General features: G+C 50.0%; 1 protein-coding gene across 2 annotated transcripts; it reads right to left on the reverse strand.

Moving 5' to 3' along the window:
• Positions 1-870: 870 nt before the first annotated feature.
• Positions 871-23,457, reverse strand: OXTR (oxytocin receptor). 2 transcript variants are annotated; one of them, XR_006214950.1, is made up of 3 exons: positions 22,528-23,457; positions 5,758-6,094; positions 871-1,505 (listed from the first exon to the last, which is right to left on the reverse strand). XR_006214950.1 is itself a non-coding variant. In XM_042979453.1 (2 exons), exons 1-2 carry the CDS (start codon positions 23,450-23,452, stop codon positions 5,847-5,849), a joined length of 1,173 nt encoding a protein of 390 aa, XP_042835387.1. In that variant the 5' UTR covers positions 23,453-23,457; the 3' UTR covers positions 5,156-5,846. The 2 variants fall into 2 exon arrangements, 1 of the variants encoding a protein (XP_042835387.1); XM_042979453.1 differs by lacking the exon at positions 871-1,505 and having other exon boundaries at positions 5,156-6,094.
• Positions 23,458-24,909: the final 1,452 nt, after the last annotated feature.

Below are 24,909 nucleotides of genomic sequence, written 5' to 3' on the forward strand. Positions count from 1 at the left end.
CCCATTCTCAGGGGGACTCAACGAGCCCAGCCTCATCCTGCTGAAAAGGTTTAAAGTCAGTATTACTTACATCCTCCTCGAAGGGGCTGCCCTTTCAAACATTAGCCCATCAGTTTCAGACTTGGAATCTTGGGTTATGCAGAGATTTTTCACCATCTTGGCATTTTCTATAACCTGATTTGACTACAACTCCAATCTTTCAAGCTTGCTCCCTTTCTCTAGGGGCAGACTATAACATGTGCTCAACTATCCATGAAGTTCACGGAGCTGGAGAAAGGACACGCATTTAAGATGCATGTATGGCCGAGGAGTTCTGTTCCTTCCAGAATCTCCTTGAGAAGCAGCAGGAAGAGCAGCACACTGGGGGACCGTGGGAACAGGCCAGAGGAGGGAGGCGGAGTTTCACTCTCTGGCTACATTCAGCTCATCAGGGAGTCCTGCTGAAAATGCAGGTTTTAGGGTCCCAGCTCCAGAGTGTGAGTTAGTGGGCCCAGGAATGAACACGAACCCATCTGTGGTTCTGCAAGTGGCCCCCATACCTCACTGGAAGAAATATGTGTTAGGATCCCTTTGAGGTGACAATCCAGAGTCTTCTTATCTCCAGAGTTAGCCACAGTGAGTGTGGCTAAGTCGTACCAGAGGTCCAGGCCTGGGTCTTAGAACATCTTCTGATACGACTCTGACAAATCTTGACCGAAGACAATGGCACCAGGTCCCCTACCCCCATTCCAGCCACAACCCAGGTGCACCTCTGTCATCATCAGGAAGAAAACTCTGCTCCCCTCCCCCAGCCCCTGCAGGGAACTCCGGGTCTGCAAGCCATCAGACATGGTCACTGTTTCGAAGAGGGAGAAAGAGAGAAAAGCAATGTATGGGGGAAAAATGTTTATTCAGTGCACCTTTTATAAAGCAGTTAATGAAGCAGACATCTTGCTATTGGCCACATCATTCAGCGACTGGCACAGTCCATGAGGGTACCACAGAAAAGTCACCACAGGAGAACACAGTCAAGGAAGTCACATTTTGTATTCAGTGGTGTTTCGTTGCAATTAAATACAATAGGTGTAGCACTTTGAAACCAGGATCTTTGTAAAAGGCAGCCTCCTGCAGGTGTAACCCACAGATCCAACCCAAAAGGAGAGCAAATTGTGTGACACTTTTTTTTTTTCAGGGCCTAAAGAAATAAGGCTCAGAGTCCTCAAGTGTTCACATGTCACTTTTGACCATCAGAATGAAACATTCCAGGAGAAAGTGCTCATGGTTCAATTTACTGGTGCCTCCAGCCACGCGTGAGGTTTGTAAACAGGTCTGATGCTGTGGGAAAAGATGGTTCACAGACCTTAGACACGAGGTCTGGGGAAGAAGGACAGAAACAACTGAGCTTCAGACAGCATTCTGGACCCCGCACTCATGCTTCCAGAGTTTGGTTGGGGAAAGCCCGAGACGATGGAAACTTCCTCCAGCATGAGATCGGGAGGGGAGCGGTGTGGAAGCCACGGGTGCAGCTGAAACCAAATGCCACTGATAAGTGGTATATATAAGACAGACTCTGGCACCATAATAAGACCCAAAGACCATCCAGAGATACCATAGGAAGAGAATAAGGGAAGCATCCCAGCTGGTTCCAGTGCCCAAGAATCTTGCAGCTCCAGGGGTCTCAGGAAGGTTGTGCCCCTAGTCAGGAAAATCTGTGAGTTGCCGTCCCCTCAATCCCCAGTGGCCTCCGTTGGCTGCTAGGGCAGCAACTTTCCCAGGAACAGCAGAGGCTGGGGCATCTCTGGCTGGTGAGCAGATAGGCTCAAATGCCAACAGACCCCACCACGGGTGCATTTGCACCCAGAGTGCCCCATGGTCCTGTATGTGGCCACAAAGACCCCAAGTCAGCACCCTGTTAGCTTTCCAAAAAGCAAGAACTGGCTGGTGTTGATGCTGTCAGTACGTGTGACAGCAACACTGTCTCTGGGTCCAAAGATGATATAGTCTTCAGTCCCCAGTCAGTACTGAAGGTCTTGTAATAAATGGTGAGAGTCTGAATATTGGCATTTCAGTGCTTGCCTCTCTTCTCCCCAAACATCAAGACCATGCCAGCTTCTTCTACTGTGTGCGTACGTGTGTGTGCACGTGTATGTGTGTGCATAATGCAGTGTGGAGGGAGAAGAGGACAGTGCATATAGAGAGTGGATCTGTGACGTTCAGGAAGTGCTCTTGTTTGTGAGTCCAAAAAATATGTGTAAAAATTAAAAAAAAAAAAAAAGTCCCACAGTGTCAATGAGCTGGCCAGTCCCAATCTGAAAACCTCTGATCCAGAATATCCTGTATTTAATAACCAAAGGTACTTCTTGGGCATGGTCACGTCCTACCTCAAGGCTGTGAGGACCCTTGAGAACATGTTTCCTAGGTCAGTAAAACCTTTGAGACCCCTGGTGAATTGCTCTTCTAAATAAAACACAACAGTGTGCAGCCTCAAGACATCGCTTGTGCCTTTACTAGAGCAGGAAGAGAGGATTATCACTGCTGGGAACTTTGGCCAAGCGGGAAACACCATCTCTTGCAGAAAAACTGAATAAGAAAACCATTCCTCCTAAATGGTGAGTTACAGAGAGAAACAAACACACAAAAAAAGCTCAGAGGGATTCTAAGGAATTCATCCTTCCAGCTGGCCATGTCTGAATTCAGCTGGTAAACATTTTATTTTTGTTGTTGTTGTTGTTGTAAACTTCTTTTAAAGTGCTCAACTCAGTGGTATTGGCCCTATTCTAAAAATCACATGCCATCATCACTAATTCCTAAAAACTATCATCACCTCCCTGCCCCAAGACCCTGTATCTATTAGCATCCACGGCCTTCAGCCCCTGGCAACCACAATTCTATAGACTTTATAGATCTGCCTACTCCAGATATTTCACAAAAATGGAAATGTACAGTAAGTGGCTTTCTGCAATGGCTGCTTTCACTTGGCATACTCTTTTCAAGGTTCATCCATGTTGTAGCATGAATCATGATTTCCTTTATTTTTATAGCCCAATAATATGCTATCGTATGGACAGACCGTGTTCATCCATTCATCTGTGGATACACCTCTGGGCTATTTCCATTTTGCGCTATTATAAATTATGATGCCATAAGCATTTATGTACAAGTCTTTGTCTATGTGTACGCTCTCATTTCTCTGGAGTAAATACTTAGGAGTGGCATATCTGGCTCATATGGCAATTCTATGTTTAACTTTTTGAGAAACAGCCAAAGTATGTTCTAAGTGGCTGGACCATTTTCTATTCCCACCAGCAACGTATGAGAGTTCCAATCCTTCCACATCCTTGCCAGCACCTGTTAGTGCCCATCTTTTTGATCATGGTCATCCTAGCGGGTGGGACATGGCCTTTCACTGCGGTTTTCATTTGCATTTTCCTAATGAAAAATATTGAGCATCTTTTCATGGGCTCATTGGCCATTTTTAGGTCTTCCTTGGAGAGGACAGGAAAATATGTCTTTTTGTTTGTTTGTTTATTCAAATATCTTGTGCCCCCTTTTCTTAAAGATTTTTATTTTCAGGTAATCTCTACCCCAAATGCAGGGCTCAGACTCACAACCCCAAGATCATGAGTCGCACACTCCACCGACTGAGCCAGCCAGGCACCCCTATTTTGTCCCTTTTAAAACTTGGCTTATTTGTCTTGTTATTGTTAAGTTGTTAGAATGCTCGATATATTCTGGATAGGAGTATCTGATTTGCAAACATTTTCTTCCGTTCTGTGAGATACCTTTTCACTTTCTTGATCATGTCCTTCAAAGCACAAAAGTACTGTACCCCGTTTTGATGGGGTTCAATTTATCTACTTTTCCTTTGCGTTTGCTTTTTGGGTATCATGGCTAAGAAATCACTCCCTAATCCAAGGTCACAAAGATTTATGGCTATGTTTTCTTCTAAGAATTTTATAGTTTTAACTCTTACATTTAGGGCTGGAAGCACTTTGAGTTAATTTTTACACACAGTGTGAGGTAGGAGTCCAGCTTCACTCTTTTGTTCATTGAAGTATAGTTGACATACAATGTGATATTAGTTTCAGGTGTACAACATCGAATTCCAACAATCCCACCCATTACTCAAGGCTCACACCATGACAAGTGTGATCACCACACAACCTGATTACAATATCATTGACCATACTCCCTGGGCTGTACTTTTTATCACTGTGACTTATTTATTTTTCTAACTGGAAGTTTGTACCTTCACCAGCTTCATTCTTTTGCATGTGGATATCCCGTTTTTCCAGAGCCATTTATTGAACAGATTGTCTTCCCTAGTGAATTCTCTTGCCACAGTTGTCAAAAATCAATTGGCCATAAATGTGAGGGTTTATATCTGCACTCTCCATTCTACTGCAATGGTCTAGATGTCTACCATTATACAGTACCACACTCTTTTAAGTTTGAGACCAGGAATCCCACTTTGTTCTTCTTTTTCAAGGATTATTCGGCTATTCTGGGTCCCTTGCATTTCTGTATGAATTTTGGGATCAGCTTATCAAGTTGTGCAAAGAAGCCAACTAGGATTTTGATAAGAGATTGCACTGAATCTGAAGATCAATTTGGACAATACTGTCATCTTAACAATATTTAAAGTCTTTGATCCATGAACATGGGATATCTTTCCATGTATTTAAGTCTTCTTCAGTTTCTTTCAGTGATATTTTGTAGTTGTCAGGGTATCAGTCTTGTACTTTTTTTCTTAGACTTATTCCTATTTTATCCTTTCTTAAATTATTATATATGGAATTATTTCTTAATTTCATTTTCATATGGTTAATTGCTAGAATCAAGAAATACCACTGGTGGAGCAGCTGGGTGGCTCAGTCGGTTGAGTGTTCAACTTCAGCTTGGGTCATGATCTCACGGTTTGTGAGTTCCAGCCCCACATCGGGCTCACTGCTGTCAGTGTGCAGAGCCGGCTTCAGATCCTCTGTCCCCCTCTTCCTCTGCCCCTCCCCTGCTCACACTCTCTCTCTCAAAAATAAACATTAAAAAAAAAAAAGAAATACCACTGGTTTTTGTATGTTGATCTTGTATCCTGCAACCTTGATGAACTCACTTATTCGTTCTAATCAGTTTGTACAGGTGCACGAATTCCTTAGAATTGCCTACATACAAAATTATGTCATTTGCAAAGAGTTTTACTTCTTCTTTTCCAATTTGGATGCCTTTTATTTTTCTTTCCCAATTGCTTCATATAAATATTAGCTTCTTAAACATTTGTAACCCAGGTTTTAATCAGCTGCCTATGCCAAATGGTTTCATAAGGGAATCCCCTGTTCCTAAGGCCACCTTCTGACATGCTGTTGCCCCAGGATGCTGGGATGGGTCCATGCAAAGGTAAAAGCACTCTGAAGTCAGGAAGATATTGGTACCACCCTCTGCAGCTGAGCTCACTCCTTATTCTGAGCTCAGAACACTAGGCTTCCGCACCTGGGGAGTCACCAATCCTATACTTACTTTCTCAAGATCCCAGCATAAAGGAGTTAAAAGATACTGGAGTGAAATGACAGGTCCAGGAGAAAAAACCAACCCATCCACCAGCCAGAGACAACAGTGGGGTCAGGGTACATAAACATCTGTGGGAAACCAGGGGAGATCCAGGGATTGTCTGATGGATGAGTCACCCCATCATCTTCCACCATGAGGACTACTTCCCCAACCCCCATGTCAGAATTCCCTGCTCAAGCTACCCCAAGGTGTGGAAGGGTGCAAACTGAAAGGTACCTCAAATACACGCACACATGCCACCAAGGGGTGGACTGTCCGTGTAGGCACAGGCTGGGCCGTGGGAGGCAGTCCTGACCCCAGGCCAGTCACACCGTGGATGGCTGCGAGGAGCTCCTCTGGCTGGAGCTGTGGCGGCTCAGGACGAAGGTGGAGGAGTTGCTCTTTTTGCTGACGCTGGTCTCTCCCGGCCGGCTGCCCTTCAGGTAGCTGGAGGAGCAGCAGAGGAAGCGCTGTACAAGTTCGTGGAAGAGGTGGCCGGTGAAGAGCATGTAGATCCAAGGGTTGCAGCAGCTGTTGAGGCTGGCCAGGAGCATGGCTATGATGAAGGCCGAGGCTGTTGGGGGGTGAGGGGGTAGGGGAAGAGAACAGCCCATCACTACTGGAGGAGTCCCTACCATTTCCTGAGAACAGCCTTTCCCAGGTACCAGGTGCCGGGTCACAAAGTCTGTCTTCCTTCCATATCCTAGCTCTGGGCATGCACTCAGCCTGCACACGGCCCCCGCCCCCAACACTTCCCAGGCTCAGCCCAGCCTAGAATGCTCTCTGTCCTTTCTCTCACCAAAAGCGTACCCGCCTCATGCTTCCGTCAGCAGGAGCTGCACTCGTCATGGCCACCTGTTCATTCATAACTCACCCAGCAAGTATCCAGTGCCTACGACTGGGAGTGCCCAAGAGCATAGGATCTGGAAGCTGCCAGACCTAGTTTGTATTTTCATGCCACCAGCACCATGTTCTTTAGTTCCCCAAGATACTGCTATTTGCTATCTTTCAGGGGAGCTCACAAGAGTATCCAAACCTCACAGGAATCTGCAAGGATTCAAAAACATCTGGTACACAGCAAGTGCCCAACACACGGTGGCTGCTATCATGACCATGTGCCACACACCAGGCTAGGCAATGGGGACACAAAAACACAATGAGTAGCACCATAGGGTGGGCACGATGCAGGTCAGGGTGGGCACACCGAGGAGGGGTGCAACTCTGAGCGAATCACGGCCAGCCCCACAGAAACCGGCATTTGAGCTGATACCCGAAGGATGCTTACAAGTCTTCAGGCAAAGAAGGGAGGAAGGGTGCTCCGGGCAGGAGGAAGGACACAGGCAAAGGCATGGTAGCAAGAAAGTGTATGCTGTCTTCACAGTTGAGAACATGGAGGGTTCTGTGAAGATACCTCTAGGAGCACTGCTTCAGCACGGCAAATAGGACTCACACAGGAAAAAAGGTTACACTGAAATATTTGAGGCACTGTGCAGAAGCTGTCATACTGCGGATTTATTGAGTTCCAGGCAAAATCAGTGATCAACTTCTGACTGCTTGTCACAAATTCAAGCTTGAAGGGGAAAGAAAAATTCCTAATCCTGGGGCACCTGGCTGACTCAGTCAGTAGAGCATGTGGCTCTTTGATCTCGGTGTCGTGAGTTCAAGCCCCAGGTTGGGTATAGAGTCTACTTTAAAATCAAAAGAAAAAGTTGGGGGGCCTGGGGGGCTCAGTCGGTCAAGTGCCTGACTTCAGCTCAGGTCATGGTCTCACAGTTCGTGAGTTCGAGCCCCGCGTTAGTCTCTGTGCTGACAGCTCAGAGCCTGGAGCCTGCTTCAGATTCTGTGTCTCCCTCTCTCTCTGTCCCTCCCCACCACTTCCCCCTGCTAGCGCTCAGTCTCTCTCTCTCAAAAATAAACATTTAAAAAAAAAAAAGAAAAGAAAAAAGAAAAATTCCTAATCCTATCTACTTCCAAATAGAAGGAGGGGGAAAAAAAATCTGAGTTTCTTGCAATGCACTTCAATCTGACAAACTGCAGACCTCTCCTACCAATGGAGGAGCAGAGACCTGCAAGGAAAACCATGTACCCGAGAATGCAAGAAGGGGAAATCTGCTGGTCTTGGTCTTTTCTGCAAAAAGTTTTCAAAAAATAACTCCAGAATTCGAGCTAAATCCAGGAAAGGATTTCTCACAGGGACAGAGGAGCCACAAGATCTCGATGCCACCACAGATGCAGAGCATGGAGACATTTGTCAGCAAAGTCGCCAAGCACCAAAAGGAGAAAAGTGTTTGGCTGCAAAACAAATGCAGTGGTTCTCAAGGTGGGATCCCGGGATCACCTGGGAACTTGTTAGAAATGCAAATTCTCAGGGCCCACCCTAGACCTACTGGATCAGACTCCTGGGGGTGAGGTTCACCAGTGTGTTGTAGACAGACCTCCAGGGGGTTCACACACACACACACACACACACACACACACACACAGTTTGAGAACCGGTGGTCTAATTACTTGATGCACCTGTTGGCACAAAAGCAAACTACAACAGATAAAAGCAAAAAATTTCGCCAAAGAGAATGTTTAGAAAACAAAGGAGAAGCAGCTAGCTAATCCTTAGACTAAAATAGTAAAGAGCAAAAAAGTGGAAAAGTGAAGGGGGGAAAAAGCCAGTACTACTGAATCCCTCATTTTCTCTAAAAGAGAATTAAAAAAATAAATATTTGATTTGGAGAGCTAAGACGATCAATTTAAGTTTAGAAATTCTGGTGAAAAGTGACTAAGACTAAAAAGACTAAAAAGAGAATGTCCTCAAAATCATAATTAAACATATAAAATAAAGGAGGTAAAACTGACACATAAAAAATTAAAAGAGGGCACCGAGTAAACTATCAGACACAAAGGCAAGAATGTAGGTGTGTAAGGATATAAACAAGGTAGAGAAGGTCGTGGCAGGAATAAGTTCACCCTTGGACAGGAAGGCACCACTTTTGCTTAACTGTATACAATTATAATTTTATGTATCTTTTTTTTCTTAAGCTACCTGCCCAACTCTTTACATTTGGATCATTTAACTCATTTCTATTAAAAAAAAAAAAAAAAGCATACAGACACATCAACAACAAAAAAGTAAACAGTTAAAGGATTCCCAAGTAACCATAGGGAGATTTTCTACCTCTACATGGCCAGCCTGGGTGGAGGAGTTGAGACTAGGGCCAGCACCCGCTGCCCCCACCTGGTGGTCACAGACATGAATGACAGGCCTGGCCTGGCTCCTTGGGGGATGGATGAGCCTCTATAAACTGAACCTGCTTGTATCAGGTTGCCAAATGTTAAGGGCACATTTGGACTTTTAAAATTTGCCAATATCCTAACTATCCAGAGACATGAGTCCCCAGTGGTGGAAATGCAAGCCATCAGCAGGGAGGAGAGCTATTTGGGAATAAAAAACAGTCTATGGAGGACATTCCAAAGGAAGGAAGCAATAGGAATGAAGGCACATAAGAAAGAATGTTCAAGAACCTTCAGGGACTTCCAGAGTTGGAGTGGGGGGGGGGGGGTGTGGGAAAAGAAACTGGAAAGAGCTAGGCTGAGGAGGATCTTGAATCCAGGCTGTCTGAACTTTAATCTATAGATAATGGGGAGCCATTGATGGTTTCGGAGCAAGTAAGTGACCGACTGATTGCACCTCACTGGCTCTCTGCACTTATTGTACCTTGTTTAGGCCACACTGCTGCAACCTTCATAGGGTTTCAGAAGAACAGGAACAGAACAAAGCATGGAAAACAGTGTCCTCACAATTCATGATGTTGTTTCCAAGGGAGCACATAACAACAGCAATGCTGACCACTGGAATCACCCTCTCAAACTGGCACAGGACCATATGATTTTCAAATCAGACTCATCCCCATTTTATATGCTGAGGAAAGTGAAGGTCAGAGAAGGGACATGACTTCCCCAAGGACACACAAGTCACCCTGTGTTCCTACCTGAAATTAATAACTAGGTCAGCATTCACACATCAGGTTGGTACTAGTTAGCGAATCCTCTCAGTCCCAAAGCAAAGACACATGCTGGCCAGGCAATCACCCTCCTGGTGTGATCTGAGGGACAGAGAGACAGCAACTACCCCTTTCCCACACAGATGTAATTGCCCATGGAGGCTAGGTACTGCCTGTTCCCAGTGATAGTCTTTTAATATCTAAGTATACCTGGGACGGGAAACACATCGCTTCCTATCAGATCACCATTGTTCCTGGCAGAAATGTCTCCTGGTCTAGACTAGGGGCCAGCAAACTATATAGCCCATAGGCCAAAACCCGCCTGATGCTGATTCTTCTAAATAAAGTTTTATTGAAACACAGCCACACCCATTCATTGATATATTTTCTGTAGCAAATTTTGCATTACAAGGACAACGTTGAGTACCTATTACAGAGACCTTATACTCACCAGCCTAAAATAGTTACTGTCTGGCCCTTTACAGAAAAAGTTAGCCAATCCTTGATGCCTGTAGGAGGGGCAGATGTTAAAAAGCAGTGGGAAGGGACTCAGAAGGGCAGGGGAAAACCCAGAGGGCAGGCCCAGCACACTTCTTCCCATCTGACCAGAAGGAGAGCTGAGCGATGGCTTTGTTTTCAAGTTACCCAGACATGGCCCACGTCCTGGCTCTGCCACTTTGCACCTGAGTTTTCCAGGGCACGTCTCCTAACCTCTCCTAACCTCAGTTTCTCCATCTGTGACATGGGGCTAATAAAAAGAACTTCTTTACAGAATCACTGCCAAGTTTCATTAGACAGGAGATACCAAGTACCCACCACGATTCCTGGGGCTCAATAAAAGTCAGAACTTGGCAAACTTAGCTATTGTCATTATCACTACCATGATGCCCAATAAATGCTACTTCTCTTAACAATAAGAGTTAACACCAGCATGGGTGAAACAATGGGGAGAGGCTGCTCCCTGGGCTAGGCTGTGTCTCAGAATCTGAGACAGCTCAGGGTGGGGCACAGGACACAGTACACAGTGGCTGAGCTTCTGGAAGCTGCACTGCCATACGGCAATGTCTGTTCAGCATGGCTCTTGGGCCAGACTGCATGGCCAAGAATGTCAGCTTATGGATTCGATCCCCGGCTCTAAATGCCTGTGTCACCAGTGGAACCAACAGACCTTATCTACCCTTCTCAGCTAGCTTGCAATTTCCTGATGGGTTTAAACAGATGAAACAATGGGCCATCTTCAGGGAGCGCTATGGGGGTGCCTGGGCTCTACAAAGTCAGAGATGTGCTCAAACAAAGAACTAGCATTAGAGGAGAATGTTCTCACCTTATTCCACATTACTCGGGGTCCTGAGAATGTCTGATCTTGCCCAGCAAATGTCAGTGCTAAGATCTGTTTTAATGCACACGCCTGGCACAGCTGGGAGCAGCTGCCGTCTCTGCACTGTAAACTGCCATCTCTCCTTTCTGCTCGCTGCGTTCCAGCTTCAGGTTCTAGGACACGCCACCCTCCAGGTGTTCTATACTAAAATACTGTTTGACAGTCTTCTTTCAAAACACAAGCATCCACTGGGTAGCTGCTGCTGGTGGGACACTGAATGAAAAGATGACCCAGAGTGATGCTGCCTCAGGCTGGCTCTAGCAAGTGTTCCTTGGATGCTGTGATGTCCCAGGCGTGGGTCCTGCCCTAGGGGGCTCATCCCCCAGCTGCCAGGGAGCTGGCCAGTGTGGCTCACGGCTGAGTTCCTTTCAGGGCACTGCCTTTGGCCAGAGCACAACACCCTGTCCCAGGGGCAGCTCACGTGCAATGACCCATCTATGCAAATGTACAACAGTCTACCCTTTTGCCTTAATTCAGGCTTCTCTGAAGGGCTGTCCCTGCTACCAAGCTCTGAGCCTGGTCCGCGGCCACACTTTCCACAAAGCAGAGAAATGACGAAGTCAGAGCACAGAAAGGAGGAGCTGGAAGTCAGAATCCACCAGACTCTTCAAAAGGTGTGGTCTATAGCTGCCAGGAGGATGGGGGTGAGTTCACAGAGGGGCCCCAGGGGGGCATGGGCTCTGTTGTCGGAAGGAGGAGCCAGGGACCCTGGATTCAGATGCAAATCCCTGGTGTCTGAACTCTCCTTCTCTGAGCCACATCTGCTGTATAAGCCTTAACATCCTTACCTATAAATTGGAGATAACACTCCCAAGGACTTTAAGAAAACTGGGGGAAAAAAGTATAAAAGGGCTTTGTGAATGGCAGTGTTAATTTAGGTGATTAGTATTATCATTAACAGAGAGGAGATATGACCAACTGCATACTTTTTTTAAAGCCCCAAGTTTGGGGGCTTCTGATCTCAGGTCGATTAAAGAAATTGTCCTTTGTCCTTTTTTCCAGGACTTCAAAAATTCAAAAAAAAAAAAAAAAATCAAAACCCAGAGCACTGGAATTGGATTATGTGATACCAAAGGAATTCCAGACAGTTCATTAGGAAAAACCTTCTCTGCCAGTGACATGAGAAACCCAAAGGGGAACGTGGCTGCAACCCCGGGAGAGGGCAGGATTTCAGGGTCTCAGAATCCTGTTTCTTCCACTTGCCCCCCATAAAAATAACATCTTTCCCCTGGATGGAGCCCTAAGCAGTGCACACTGCTCTCTCTGGTCGTTGCCGGAAAGGGAGGGTCCGTGGGAGGTACTGGGCCACGGACTGGGCCCTCACACCTGCCTGGCCATGAGGTTGGGGCATTTCTCTGAGGAAGAGGATGGTCTTGCATTCTTTCCATGCCCTGTGCATGCAGCAGCATGCTGCTGCAGCAGCAGCCCTGGGGACCTGACCTCAAGGGAAAGACAGACTATGACAGGTGGGCTGTTAAACAGGGAGGTGCAGCACTGGGGAACAGGCTGGTGGGTCCAAAGCTAAGGGTGATCTTCCAGTGGGAGCTCCTATGTGCCAAGCAGGGGAAGTGAGCAGAAATGGCCACCCACCAAAAGCCAACATACCCTGCTGGCCAACAGTACTCCCAGGAGACAGAAACAACTCTGCATTTCCACTCGGCACTGTGACTCATGGAGGGGTGGGCGGCAGAGGGCCACTTGAGGACGAGGACGGTATGCCCCAGAGCCTTCCACCTGCCTACCAGCGTGGCTTTACTCAAGCCCCAAGAACTCCCACGTTCGGATTTCCCGGTACCCCCTCCGCCCTGCCACCAAAGGCCCAAATTAGCCCAGAACAGCTGACGGGCAGCTGGCCATGGCCTCTCTGGGCTGTGTGTGCCTGAGGTGACCAATGCATTTCACGTACACTTCAAAGACGTATGGCTTATCTAACATCTCTTATCTGGATCAAATCAAGCCCGTCAACTTTTGTAAGAGGCCCTCACTCCAGAAACCAATTGCTTGGTACAAGGCCTCCTGGCCAGGGGATTGGAAATCTGGGTGTGAATCCCTTATTCCTATAGAGGCTGTGCAGGAATTTGAGAGTTGTGTACTACCAAAGGCTTTTTTTTTTCTTTTTTTAATGAGTTTTGAATGTACAGTTATTTAAAGATCGAACACTAATATGTATTACAATAGATCGCCTTCTTAGAAAAGACCACAATTTTACAACATTGGAATTGTTTTAAAATTCACAGCTGTGTGATCTCCCCACGTATCCTAAAGTCAGGAATAGGAGCCAAATTCGTGGGCTATGGAGCTTTAAATGGGCTCCTATTGTGTCCCTGCTCAAATCTGGGAAACAAGGTGAGCTCACTGGGCTGAACCAAAGGAATAACTGCCTTCTGGAAGCACAACCGCTGGGGCTTTCTTGTAAATGACCAGCCCTTCTCTACCATGCAGGGAATGACAAGTCTTGCAGCCAATTTCAGCCTATGTGCAAAGGCAAACTGTGCATTTTGGTAACAGAGGTAAGATATTAAAGACTTACTACTCAGTACATAGTCAATGGGCCAGATGCATAGGCACTGTATAGACATCCCCTGGATATTTGGTAAAAATGCAGACTCCTGGGCTCCCTCCTGGACCTCCTTCATTGGGATCTGCATTTTCACAAGATCCCCAACGTGATCTGTGTGCTCGCTGAAGTTTGAGAAGTATCCCTCCAACAGGGAGAAAGACAGTACTAAAGTTAAGTGCCCGATGATCTCAACATGTAGTGTGCTTCCTTGCATTGGCAGTTCCGACTGGCTCCCACAGCCCCCTTTTCAAATGTGGTTCCCTCTCTGAAACCCTCCAGGGTTTTTCACCAGGGAGTCAGAATCAACTGATGCCTCCTGGGGTAAACACTTGGGGTGGGAGGAGAATAAAGATATCTCTTACTGCATCATCCCTTCGTGCTGTCATTACTTCTGTTTACAGACTGGTGGCTGGGAATGGTGTGTCATTTGTGGCTCTGTCCCTGACTGCCAGCAAACACTGGAAAATAGGAAGAGGTCTGTAAGGGATGGAAGTGAACTGAAGCGTGAAATTAGCAGACAGGAAATCCTGATACATCCAGCCGCCAATGGCAAGCTGGGAAGGTGAAAAGGCAATTTCCCTGCTTGACCACAGGAGGTGGCTCTAATGTGATAAGTGGATTCTAACGTCATTCCTTGTATGAAAATGAGGTTCACACTCAGATCCAGGTCAGGTGGAGAGAAAGAGAGAGAAATGGAATGAGCAAGAGGGGCCATTTTGGTGTGAGGGGTGAGCCATGGAGCACAGGGCAACGGGCAGGAAGTGCCAGCTGGAGCACGACAGAGACTCTGGCAGAGGCTGCCCCTCCGTGGCCAAGAATCAGATCACAGGAATGGGGATGCTCGCACATGACTGCCTGGTTACACCCCCTATGCAAGTGTCCTCTGGGGCTTCTAAAATCCAGAGCTAGAACCTTTCCGCCTGGCTTCCTGCTGCCTCCTCCAGGTGGGGCTTTCGTTAGTCTTCACCTCTTCCCCTCTGAGCACCCATGGGCTTCCTTCCTCACCAGAAACTGCAGACCTTCTGCTAAACTACCCCTGAGCTCACGATTCCCATACCCAACTGCACTGACTCGGTCCAGGACCTGACATGTCTTGGAACTGCTCTCCTTTTTAAAGCAAATATTTATCAAGCACTTACTATATGCCAGGCACTGTGCCACGGACACAGCCCACCCTCCCCACAACCTAAACTCTATTCTTAACTCCACAAAACTGGGCTCCAGGCAGGTTTAGTCAACAGCCCAAGGTCACTGCTGACACCCCATCATGTTACATACACCTTGGGACCTGAGAGCCTGACACCAGCCTAGCAGAAAATGGGGGTGTTGCCCCCAAAGCCCCGTAACCCACCTTGGCCTGGCTGTCCCATGTTTATGCAAATGTCAGCCGTTGGCCACAGGAGGGCAGGTGAGGAACTAGGGATTGGCTCCCTGCAAACTCTCCTCACTGGAGGACTGAGATACCAAGGCAGAGGTTGTATGGACAGAACCCTCGGAGGCACTAATGACTGCAGAATGAACTTCCCTCCTTCAGAGGAGGAAGGAGGCCTCCAGCTGGGGGGAGCAGGGAGGGTTTCATGGGAACACTGGATGAGGCTTCCATGTCCAGCTGTTCGAGTTGTGCCCTGTACAGCTCCTGGGAGCATCATTCTCACAGGCCAGGAGGTAAATGGTACCCACTGGAATTGTGCCACAGAGCAGCCCACACTTGGACTTGGCCTGTGAAGGATGATGGGTCTCCACAGAAGAGACTCGGGGTAGGCATTCCCGTGGTGGGAACAGAATCAGCATGGGAGCAAAGCAAAAGGACCTCGTGGGGACTGACAAGTCATCTGGCCTGGCTGGGGGTATACTAGGCAGACTGGCCAGAGCTCAGGGCAGATGAGGTTGCCCTCATTCATTAGATATCAGTTCAGGCCACACCTACATAGTGGGCCTAAACCACTGCTTCTCAGCCTGGGGCGATTCTGCCCTGTAGGAGACATTCGGCAATGTCTGGAAACACTTTTGGTGGTCACAACCGAGGGAAAGGAGCCAGTGGCATCTAGTGGGTAGAGGCCAGGGATACCGTGAGCCACCCCACAGTGCCCTGGATGGCCACCCTCCCAACAGAGATTATCTGGCCCAGAATGCCGTAGTGCCAAAGTCAAGACATGCTGCTCTCAACCAAAAGCTGGTGATGGAAAGGGAAGAGTCACCATGACAGGTGTGGTACTGCTAAGATGGAGGGGTGAGTGGGTAGCAGGAGTAGCTGAGAAGCACAGACTTTGAACCCAGGATGCCAAGGGGGTGGTGCTATGAGCGGACGTGCAGCCAGGTGGGTGCATGTAGGGATACTGGGGCTGCAAAGAGGGTGCAGAGCTCTGGGGCAGGGCCAGGAATCAGATTTTTAACAAGCACCCAGGAGATGCCAAGGCCGAACATGGTGGACCACCTTGAAAATGCTGGCCTGGGGAGGAGGGGCAGTGCAGTCTGGCAGTCTCTGGTGTGAGAGAGCTTGGGTTCAAATCCCAGCTCCACTGCTTACTCAACCGCATCCTTGAGCAGGTCATGCCTCTCCGACCCTCAGTTTTCCCCCTCTGTAAAATGGGGATAAAGCCCCCTCACCTTGCTGTGTTCAGGTGAGGATGAGAGGCGGGGCTGGGTACTCACCCAGTGGTGGCTACTGTCACCAACTCATCCGACTCCTCACATCACCGAAGTGGATGCCCAGAGAGGGTGTCATGTTCTATTCCCATTGTTCGGATGGGAGTGACAGAGGCCCAGCCATCACACAGAGACGTGCCCCAAATCACAGAGATGGTGACAAGACCAGGTCTCTGAAGGGGGCTGTCACCAGTGCTCACTGCTGTCTTCTGGGACTGACGCAATGGGGTCTGGCAGAGCACAGGTCAGCCCCCACCCAGCCTCAGCCTCTGGGAGTGAGCCCTGTGGGGTTCCCTCTGCTTCCAGTAGTTGCCAGCACAAAGCAGTGGGGGTGTCAGGTGGACCAACCCCTCAGACAGCTGACCGGCCAGCCCAGGCTCTCCAGAGATGCCCTGAAGCCAGGGGCAGGCCTGCTCCAGGAACTCACCTCCTGACCCACAGCCCCCCACAGCCTCCCCACCATCCCAAACACCCATCAAATGGGAAAAAGTATATAGCAAAGCCTTATCCAACAGATCTTTCTTCTCTCTCTCTCTCTCTTTCTTTCTCTCTCTCTCTCCCTTTTGTTCTCTCTCTCTCTCTCTCTCTCTCTCTCCCTTTTCCTCTCCCTCTCCCTCTCTATTTTGCTGTTATTAATCAAACCTTCTGGGGGGAAAAAGGGTAAAGTCACCTGGGGCAGAAACTCAAAAGGAAAGCATGAGCATTAGCCAAGAACATAACTCACAAATCCTTAATGCCAAGAGTGTGATCGTTAACTGTCCATCTAATTGCAATTTATACCCAGAGGGGCCAAGTTTGAGAGCTCTTCAGGGCAAAGAATGATGTGTCCAATCTCCTCCTGCCTGCCCTCCCTCCCCCACTGCTCTCCGTACCAGTGGGTCACCTGAAGAGCAGACCCCCCCCTCCCCTGCAAGGTGTCTGGCCCACCCAAAATTTGGGCACAATATCCGCAGAATGGTGAGGTGGGCAGGGCCACATCAGAGGGACCACAGTTCCATAGAGAAAGGGAGGAGCTGGGCAGCTCATTTTCAGGCAGGGAAACACTTAAAACCAAGCCCCTGAGCATTTCCACCTTCCTCCTAGGACAATACCCCTGATAGATGTTTGGTTGCCCCCAAGTGACCACTCACTTCTTTCCCAGGTAGCCAATTCTGTTGTTGGAGGGCTACTTAGAAAACCCTTATTTCTAAGGCACCTGGGTGGCCCAGTCAGTCGAGCGTCTGATTCCTGGTTTTGGCTCAGGTCATGATTTCACTGTTCCTGAGTTCCAGCCCTGCATCGGGCACAGGGCGGACAGCACTGAATCCCTACTTGGGATTCTCTCTCTCCCTCTCTCTGCCCCTCCCCTGCTCATGCTCGCTCGCTCTCTCTCTCTCTCCCTCAAAATAAATAAAAAAATAAACTTTAAAAATTTAAGAAAACAATGACGACAACAAAAGAAAACCCTTATTTCTCCTGAGTCCAACTCAGCCCATCTCCAGCACCTTCCTCCTCCCATATCCTTCCTATTTGTTCAGCAAGCATTGGCTGAGCTCCCGATGGATGCCCAGCCCTATGCTAGGCACTGTCACACAAGGTGTCCCTGTTGTGACAACGCTCCTAGTCCAGCCCTAACAAGTTTCTCCCCCACATACCAACCTCCCTATTGTCCGGCAGGCTCGGCTTCCACCCCCACCCCCTTCCGCTGGGCTCTCAAGAGAAAAATGTCCACTTCCTCCCTCAGGAATACCTGCCAAAATTCTCAAAGTTGGTCTCAAGAATGCAAACAAAACTTTTAACAAGTCGGATGGGGGGAGAGGAGGAGAAGAGCGACACCGATCACATGGCCCCCAGGTACCATGGGTCCTATCAGGTCATCTGCACAGCAACCCCACAAGCAGGCTCTGCTTCCTTGATTATACACAGGACGAAGCTGAGGCCCAGAGAGATAGAACCACTTGCTCAAAGGACACAGAGGAGAAAATGGCAGAGCGAACTCCAGGTACAGGCCAAAACTGTGTGGTTTTCTCTGCATGTGCGATGTGGGATTCCACAGTGCCTGTCTGCTGTCCTGGCCCACCAGATGGATCTCTTGGTCCTTCTGCAATCTCCATGCAGTGGAGGTCCCCACCCTGTTCTCGGGGCAGTTTCCTGCTCTCACAGAAATCGGCCATTTTGAGAGAATTCTGAAAGAAGACTTTGGCTCATCTATGAACTGCGAGTGAGATTTTTTTTTTTTTTTTAATTCAAAAGCTTCTCCTCTAGCTTCCAGGCACCTTCTGCTGAACAGACAGGAGCCACAAATAGTGTTTGGTATGTACAGATAGCACACCTGTCCAACCTGTCCCCCCTCCTCTCTCATTTCTGCCCACTGGACCAGGCATTTCACAAACACTAGACACAGAGACTCAAAATCAGCTCCACTATACCAAGCAGCATTGACAGATCCCTGGAAATACAGATATGCCCCCTCTCCACCTCCTCTCTCAGAACTACTCCAGGGTCCGAGTCCTTGGGACCAGCAGCAAAGCAAACCTACCGAGTTCAGGGGGGAAAGGTTGACCCAATCTTTGATACTGGGATTTGCTTGTGAAGGATACATCTGGGGCTTGTCCAAACCTGCCATGGGTGTCTGGTCTCACTCCTACCTCTGTGGCCTCACTGGCCTCACCAAATTGGGGCTCCAACAGCAGGTGGCTGTTTTGGGTGGGGAGGAATTCAAACATTACCATGATGCTCCTCTTCCTTTCTTCTTCTCTCACTGTTTTTTCTTGTGAACAATGGAAATACTGAAATTGAGAGTTTCCTTCTTTCCTTTGGCTCTTACAAAAAGGAAGCCCTGTGCACGGCTCACCTCTACCCACAGAGCCTTTATTATTATTATTACAATCATGTTATAATCTTCCTATGCCTCTTCCCCTTTCATCCAAGTCTCCCCGTATCTACTTTATCTCCTTGCGGTGCCTGAATCTTTGTGGCCTACCTCTCATTACTTTTGGAACAAGGAGAGCTCTAAACCCATGAAGGCAGCGCTTGGTGTGAATAAAGGGGTATGAGGTAAAGAAGTCCATCAAGGGAGAGCGATGTAAAAGAAGCATCTGGGTTTGGAGAGAATGCCAGAGCACACAAACCCTACAGGAGGCAGGGACTTGGAGCCCTGTGAAGGACCACGAGGCCAGCTGCCAAGACAAGCATGGTTTCTCCATCCACTCGGCCCATGATCTGTAGCCAGTGGTTCAGGAGTTTCTTATTCTCTCAGAGGTGTTAATCATGAAGCTATTGGCAGGAACAGACCCCACATTTGCCCCACTCCCTCCACCTCCATCTGTAGCTGTCTGCCCCTGGGCTTCCCCGAAGGAATGTCATGCTGCTCTCAACGGGTTTCCTGAGCTTGCAGCCTCCACTCCCCAGGAGATGAGCAGAGCGAGGGGCCCTGATCTCGCTGTTTTGCATCTCTTCTGAATTCCCTTCCTCTTGGAAAGTGGGGGCTGTGCATTCATGCCACGGTGCTGATCAAAATCTCTTGAGTAGCTCAAGTGTACCTTTCTTTTACTCCTTAACACTTACGATAGCCTTGGGACAGAGTCATGTCTCCAAAGTGACTGTAAACACCATCATTTCTGATGGCCCAACCTGCTACTTGCACTTATCCCAATTAATGCCAAGTGGGCACAGAGTTTACAGTCCAGCTGAGCCCATGTCCACTCAGACCTGCTGCAGCCCTGAGGCCGAGGCACGACTTGGCCAGGCTGGTGACCAGAGCCCAAGTCCTTGATGCTTGATGGGCCTGGCACGTGGGGACTGGGCGCTGGCTCGTGGCAGCGGTGGTATCATGAATCCCCTGCTGTCTGCACTTGTTCTCTTCTCACAGTACCCAAGACAGAGTGTCGAGGAAGACCAGGGGGACCTACGCTCTCCGTGTGGCACCCACCTTTTCCTCTGAACTGGGAAAGAAGCACAGGAACACAGGGGAGATGGGAGATTCCTAGAGTCTGTGTCTTTCCCCACTCCTGGAGCCTGAGAACAGGGGTCCGGCTCTACTGAAGGTCTTGCCTGGAAATCCTCAGGGAACCACATGTACCCAAAAGGCCTCTGGCCCCCACTTTAGCTGAGGGTTCCCTCTCACTCTCTCTGTGTTTTAAGACAGAGAAATGGACTGTCTGATGTACTTTTAAAGTGTAGAATTGGGGTGCCTGGGTGGCTCAGTGGGCTAAGCATCTGACTTTGGCTCAGGTCATGATTTCACAGTTTGTGAGTTCGAGCCCCCCATCAGATTCTGTGCTGATGGCTCGGAGCCTGGAGCCTGCTTCGGATTCTGTGTCTCCCTCTCTCTCTGCCCCCTCTCCCCCCCATTCTCTCTCTCTCTCTCTCTCTCTCTCTCTCTCTCTCTCTCTCAAATATAAACATTAAAAAAATAAAATAAAATAAAATAAAATAAAATAAAATAAAATAAAATAAAATAAAATAAAATAAAACAAAACAAAACAAGGTAGAGAAGGGGACCCTTCACCTGAAATCCCACACTAGTAAGCACTGGAAGGAAGACTCCCCAGTATATCTCCCCAGGATCTGCTCAGTATCAGTCTCACTTCCTCAAGGGCTAGTGTCTGAGCCCTCAAGACTCAGGTCTGAATCTTCAGCTTCTGCCCAGGAAACAGGTGTAGCCTGATGCCTTGATTAGAAACACCCACTGCTGGCTTTTGCCCAACCCAGCTCCCTACTCATGTGTCCTTCATGAGAAGTCTGGCACAGGACAAAATAGCTCTACTCTGCCTCCGATTTGCTGTGTGACCGGGAGCAAGTACCTTCCCCTCTCTGAACCCCTGAACCCTTTCTTCAAGGCATGACCACAGGCTGCACCTTGGAGCCAGGCTGGCTTTGCTGAGTCTTCATAGCAATCCTCACCCCACACTGCCCCAGCCTGACATCCCACAGGTGCTCAGCACATGTCGAATGATAATTGCCCTGGCCACTAAGGCAAACACTAGGTTAACGGGGAGGGTTGGTTAAAGCCAGGAGTCTGTGGTTTCTGGAAGAGAGCAAAGCTAAGTGATCCAGCTGAATGAAGGGAGACTTCTGCTTCCATGGGAAGGTTGTATTTTAGACTGTTGGGAGCAGGAGTGATTATATTTAAAAATGGGACATTTTTGCAGAAAGGGTGAAAGCAAACCCCTCCATGTTTCCTTATAAGCATCTGACTCACCTGCATCCCAGTGTAGTGTTACGAGCTTTTACCCTCAAACAAAAAGGTGTAAGTCAGTTGCCACCTCGGATCATCCCTCCTACTCTTTGCAAATGAGCTGCTGGAGACGTGGGCACTGAAGGCCAAGCTGCCAGGAGCCTGCAGCAGCCCAGTGGTGGCCACAAGCCCCAGGACCCAAGATGCTCTCTGCTCTCCCAAGCTCCCTCCCCACAGACTACTCCATTCTACACTCTCCTCTGGGCCTTCCTGACAGTGGCCAAGTTCAGACAACAGCCTCTGGCCACCCTCAGCCCTGACCTCCTCAGTCCTCCAATCTGGAAGTGCATTCCCTGCCTACAGAAACCACCCAGGCTCCCAGGTCAAATCAGAAAGTGTGCATCCGGGCTCCCTTCCTTTCCCCTACCCCCACCCCTCCCCAGCACAAGCAACAAACAGTCTCTAGTCTTAGGCATCCCCAGCCCCTCTACCTTCTGGGGCACCCACCTCTCTACTTTGAGGCTCACCACCTCCACCAGGCAAGGGGTTCAGGGACTCTACATCACATCCCCCGAAGCCCCAGCCACCACATACTGTGTGTTTGGGCTGACTTGAATTTAAAGTCAAGTTCAATGCAAATTTAAAGCGGTGGGAGCTTTAGACTTGAGTTCTTTTTTTTTTTTTAAGTGTTTATTTATTTTTGAGAGAGAGCATGCAAGCGGGCCAGGGGCAGAAAAAGAAAGGGACAGAAGACCTGAAGCAGGCTCTGGGCTGACAGCAGCAATGACGATGTGGGGCCTGAACTCACGAACTGTGAGATCATGACCAGAGTCCAAGTCTGGCGCTCACCCGACTGAGCCACCCAGCCGCCCCACACCTGCGTTCTTAAGTTTATTCCACCACTGGCTAACCATGTGGGAAAGTCACCTGAACCTCAGTTTTCTCACCCATAATAATGAACCATACGCCCCATATGTAGCCCAAGGACTGTGCTAAGGACTTGGCGCACATTTTCTCATTTCATTCCCTTACTGCCTGATGAGAGCCAGCAGTTTCATCATGGTCATTTTACAGAAGAGTAAGCCAAGGCTTAGGGAAGTTAAGCCCCCAAATCCCTTGATAATGGAGCCATTACTCAAACCCAGCTCTGCAGGATTCCAAGGCCCACCTCTCCTGCATGAGACCCCTAGAGCCCTGGACGTGCAGAGACAGCGAGGCAAGGACGCCGCACTCCCCACCCCGCCCCCTGCCAGTTCCCCACAAGCGCTACCTTCCTTGGGCGCATTGGCGTCCCAGACGCTCCACATCTGAACGAAGAAGAATGGCGTCCAGCACACGATGAAGGCCAGCACGATAATGAAGGTCATCTTAACGGTGCGGATCTTGGCCTTGGAGATGAGCTTCACGCTGCTGACGCGTGCCAGAGCCGCGCGCCCAGCGCTGCCCGCCGCCGCCGCGCCCTCCTGCCCCTCCGCCGCCGCCGCCGCCGCCGTCTTGAGCCGCAAGTTCTGCCAGATCTTGAAGCTGATGAGGCCGTAGCAGACGGCGAGCACGATGACAGGCACGATATAGACCGAGAGCGTGATCCACGTGATGTAGGCCTTGGGCCCCCAGGGCTGGATGAAGACGGCCCAGCAGTCGAAGACGCCGTCGGCCACCTCGCGCAGCGAGAAGATGTGCACTTGGGGCGCGCTGGCCACCAGGCACCCCAGCCACGTGGCGAGCACCGCCAGGCGGTCCGCGCGGCGACGCAGCGCCCGCAGCGGCTGGCAGATGGCCAGGCAGCGGTCGAGAGACATGAGCAGCAGCAAGTAGGTGGAGGCGAACATGCCCACCACCTGCAGGTACTTAACCAGGCGGCACAGCAGGTCGGGCCCGTAGAAGCGGAAAGTGATGTCCCAGAGCAGTTGCGGCAGCACCTGGAACACTGCCACCACCAGGTCGGCTATACTCAGGTGCTTCATGAAAAAGAAAAGGCGCGAGTGCTTGTGGCGCGTGGTGCGCAGCGCCAGTAGCACGCACGCGTTGCCGCTCAGCGCCAGGAAAAGAATGAGGCACAGCACGGCCACCTCCACGCGCGCCAGGGCCTCGTTGCGCTGCGGGGGCCCGGCGGTGCGGTTGCCCTCGGCTCCCGGCGGCGCCTCGCTGCCATTGACCGCCTCCGCGCTCCAGTTGGCCGCAAGCGCGCCCTCCATGCCCGTGGCTGCCGCGAGCCCCTGGCCTTAGAGCCCTTTAAGGAATGGCGCTGCGGGACGGGACCCGACACGCAATCCGGCGTGCCTGGGGACTCCTCGGGTTCCACTGCCTGACACCCCTCGGACCGATCTGCTGGGTCGGAGCCTGAAACAAACCCAGAGGGCCGTGAGAAGACCAAGCACTTCTCTCCCGAAGCACTTGCGGTTCAGTTGTCCCCTTCCCAGGAAGCCCAAATTATTTGGGACTAGGAGCACAACGGCCGGCCCGGGGGTTGTTCAGCCGCCACCCCAGAAATCCCCGCTTGAGGTACCTCCTCTGAGCCACTGGAAATGAGCGGGAATCTACCAGACTGCCAGCTCCTTGAAAAGGGAGGGTCGGAATCAGCCACTGTCCTCCGGGACTGGGCCTCCCAAAACAGTCTACCTCTCCCAGAGATTCCCAAACTAGCTACCCGCCACGCCCCCCACCCCAGCACATCCATCTTCCGCGAGACCCCCCAAACAGCCATCTCTCCTAGTAAACCTTACTGCAGTTATTTTCCCCCGGAGATCCCCCAAACAACTACTTGCCTGGGAAACCCCAGCTCAGGACCACCCCTCTCCAACCTCCTAAGATCCCTCCTCACCCCGAACTCCCACAATAAGTGCTTCCGTGGAACCCCAATCCAGCGGTCCCTCCTGGAAGAACTCCGGTCTCAATACCTACCCCTCAGGACTCCCAACTGCTGTTCCCACTACCCCTCCCATGAGGATCCTTCAGAGCCCAGCAGCGTCAGCAAGCCAACGCGCGCCTTAGCCCTCGACAGTTAAGGGCTGTGCATCTTGCTCCTGAGAAGTCTCATTCCAGGCTCTGGGAGCACTGGGCGTGCCTCCAGGTGCCAGAGCCGCGAGGCACCCCACCACCTCCACTAGGGTTCCAATGGCTCCACCAGCCCCAGTCAACCCGTCCACCCGTACGCAAGACCCAACTACCTGCACCCAGTCCTCGAGCTGGCCTAAAGTTGGCTCCCTGGGGAAACTGCACCGCCGCGGACAGCTCCAAAGACGCGTGCGCTCCCAACCCAGACTGGGGTGGCTGCTGGCGGCACCCAGTCTGATACTTTGGTGAGGTCTCAGATTCTGAAACCTCAGCTGGAATCCCGTCGCCCGCACCTAATCGGTCCCTGGATAGGGACAGAAGGCGAGCGAGGAGAGCAGCCGAGGCTGTGCGCGCTGACAGCGTCAGGATGAGGCGCTGTCTGCTGGTGGCCCGCTTTTCTGCAGCGGGGACCCGGGCTGCACCACCACAGGAGTCCGCTGGGAGGCGCGGAGGGCCGCCCCCCACGACCCCCGCAGAGCCGAGTTACTCGCCCAGCGATTGCCCCAGAGCGGTAACAGGCTTATTTCAAAGTAGCTTAAAACAGCAAGAGGGACGGAGCTCGTAAATAACCTGCTTGGTTTCTTCCTTTCTTGGTTTA

Source organism: Panthera tigris, chromosome A2 (assembly GCF_018350195.1).
Source record: "Panthera tigris isolate Pti1 chromosome A2, P.tigris_Pti1_mat1.1, whole genome shotgun sequence".
Lineage (NCBI taxonomy): Eukaryota > Metazoa > Chordata > Mammalia > Carnivora > Felidae > Panthera > Panthera tigris.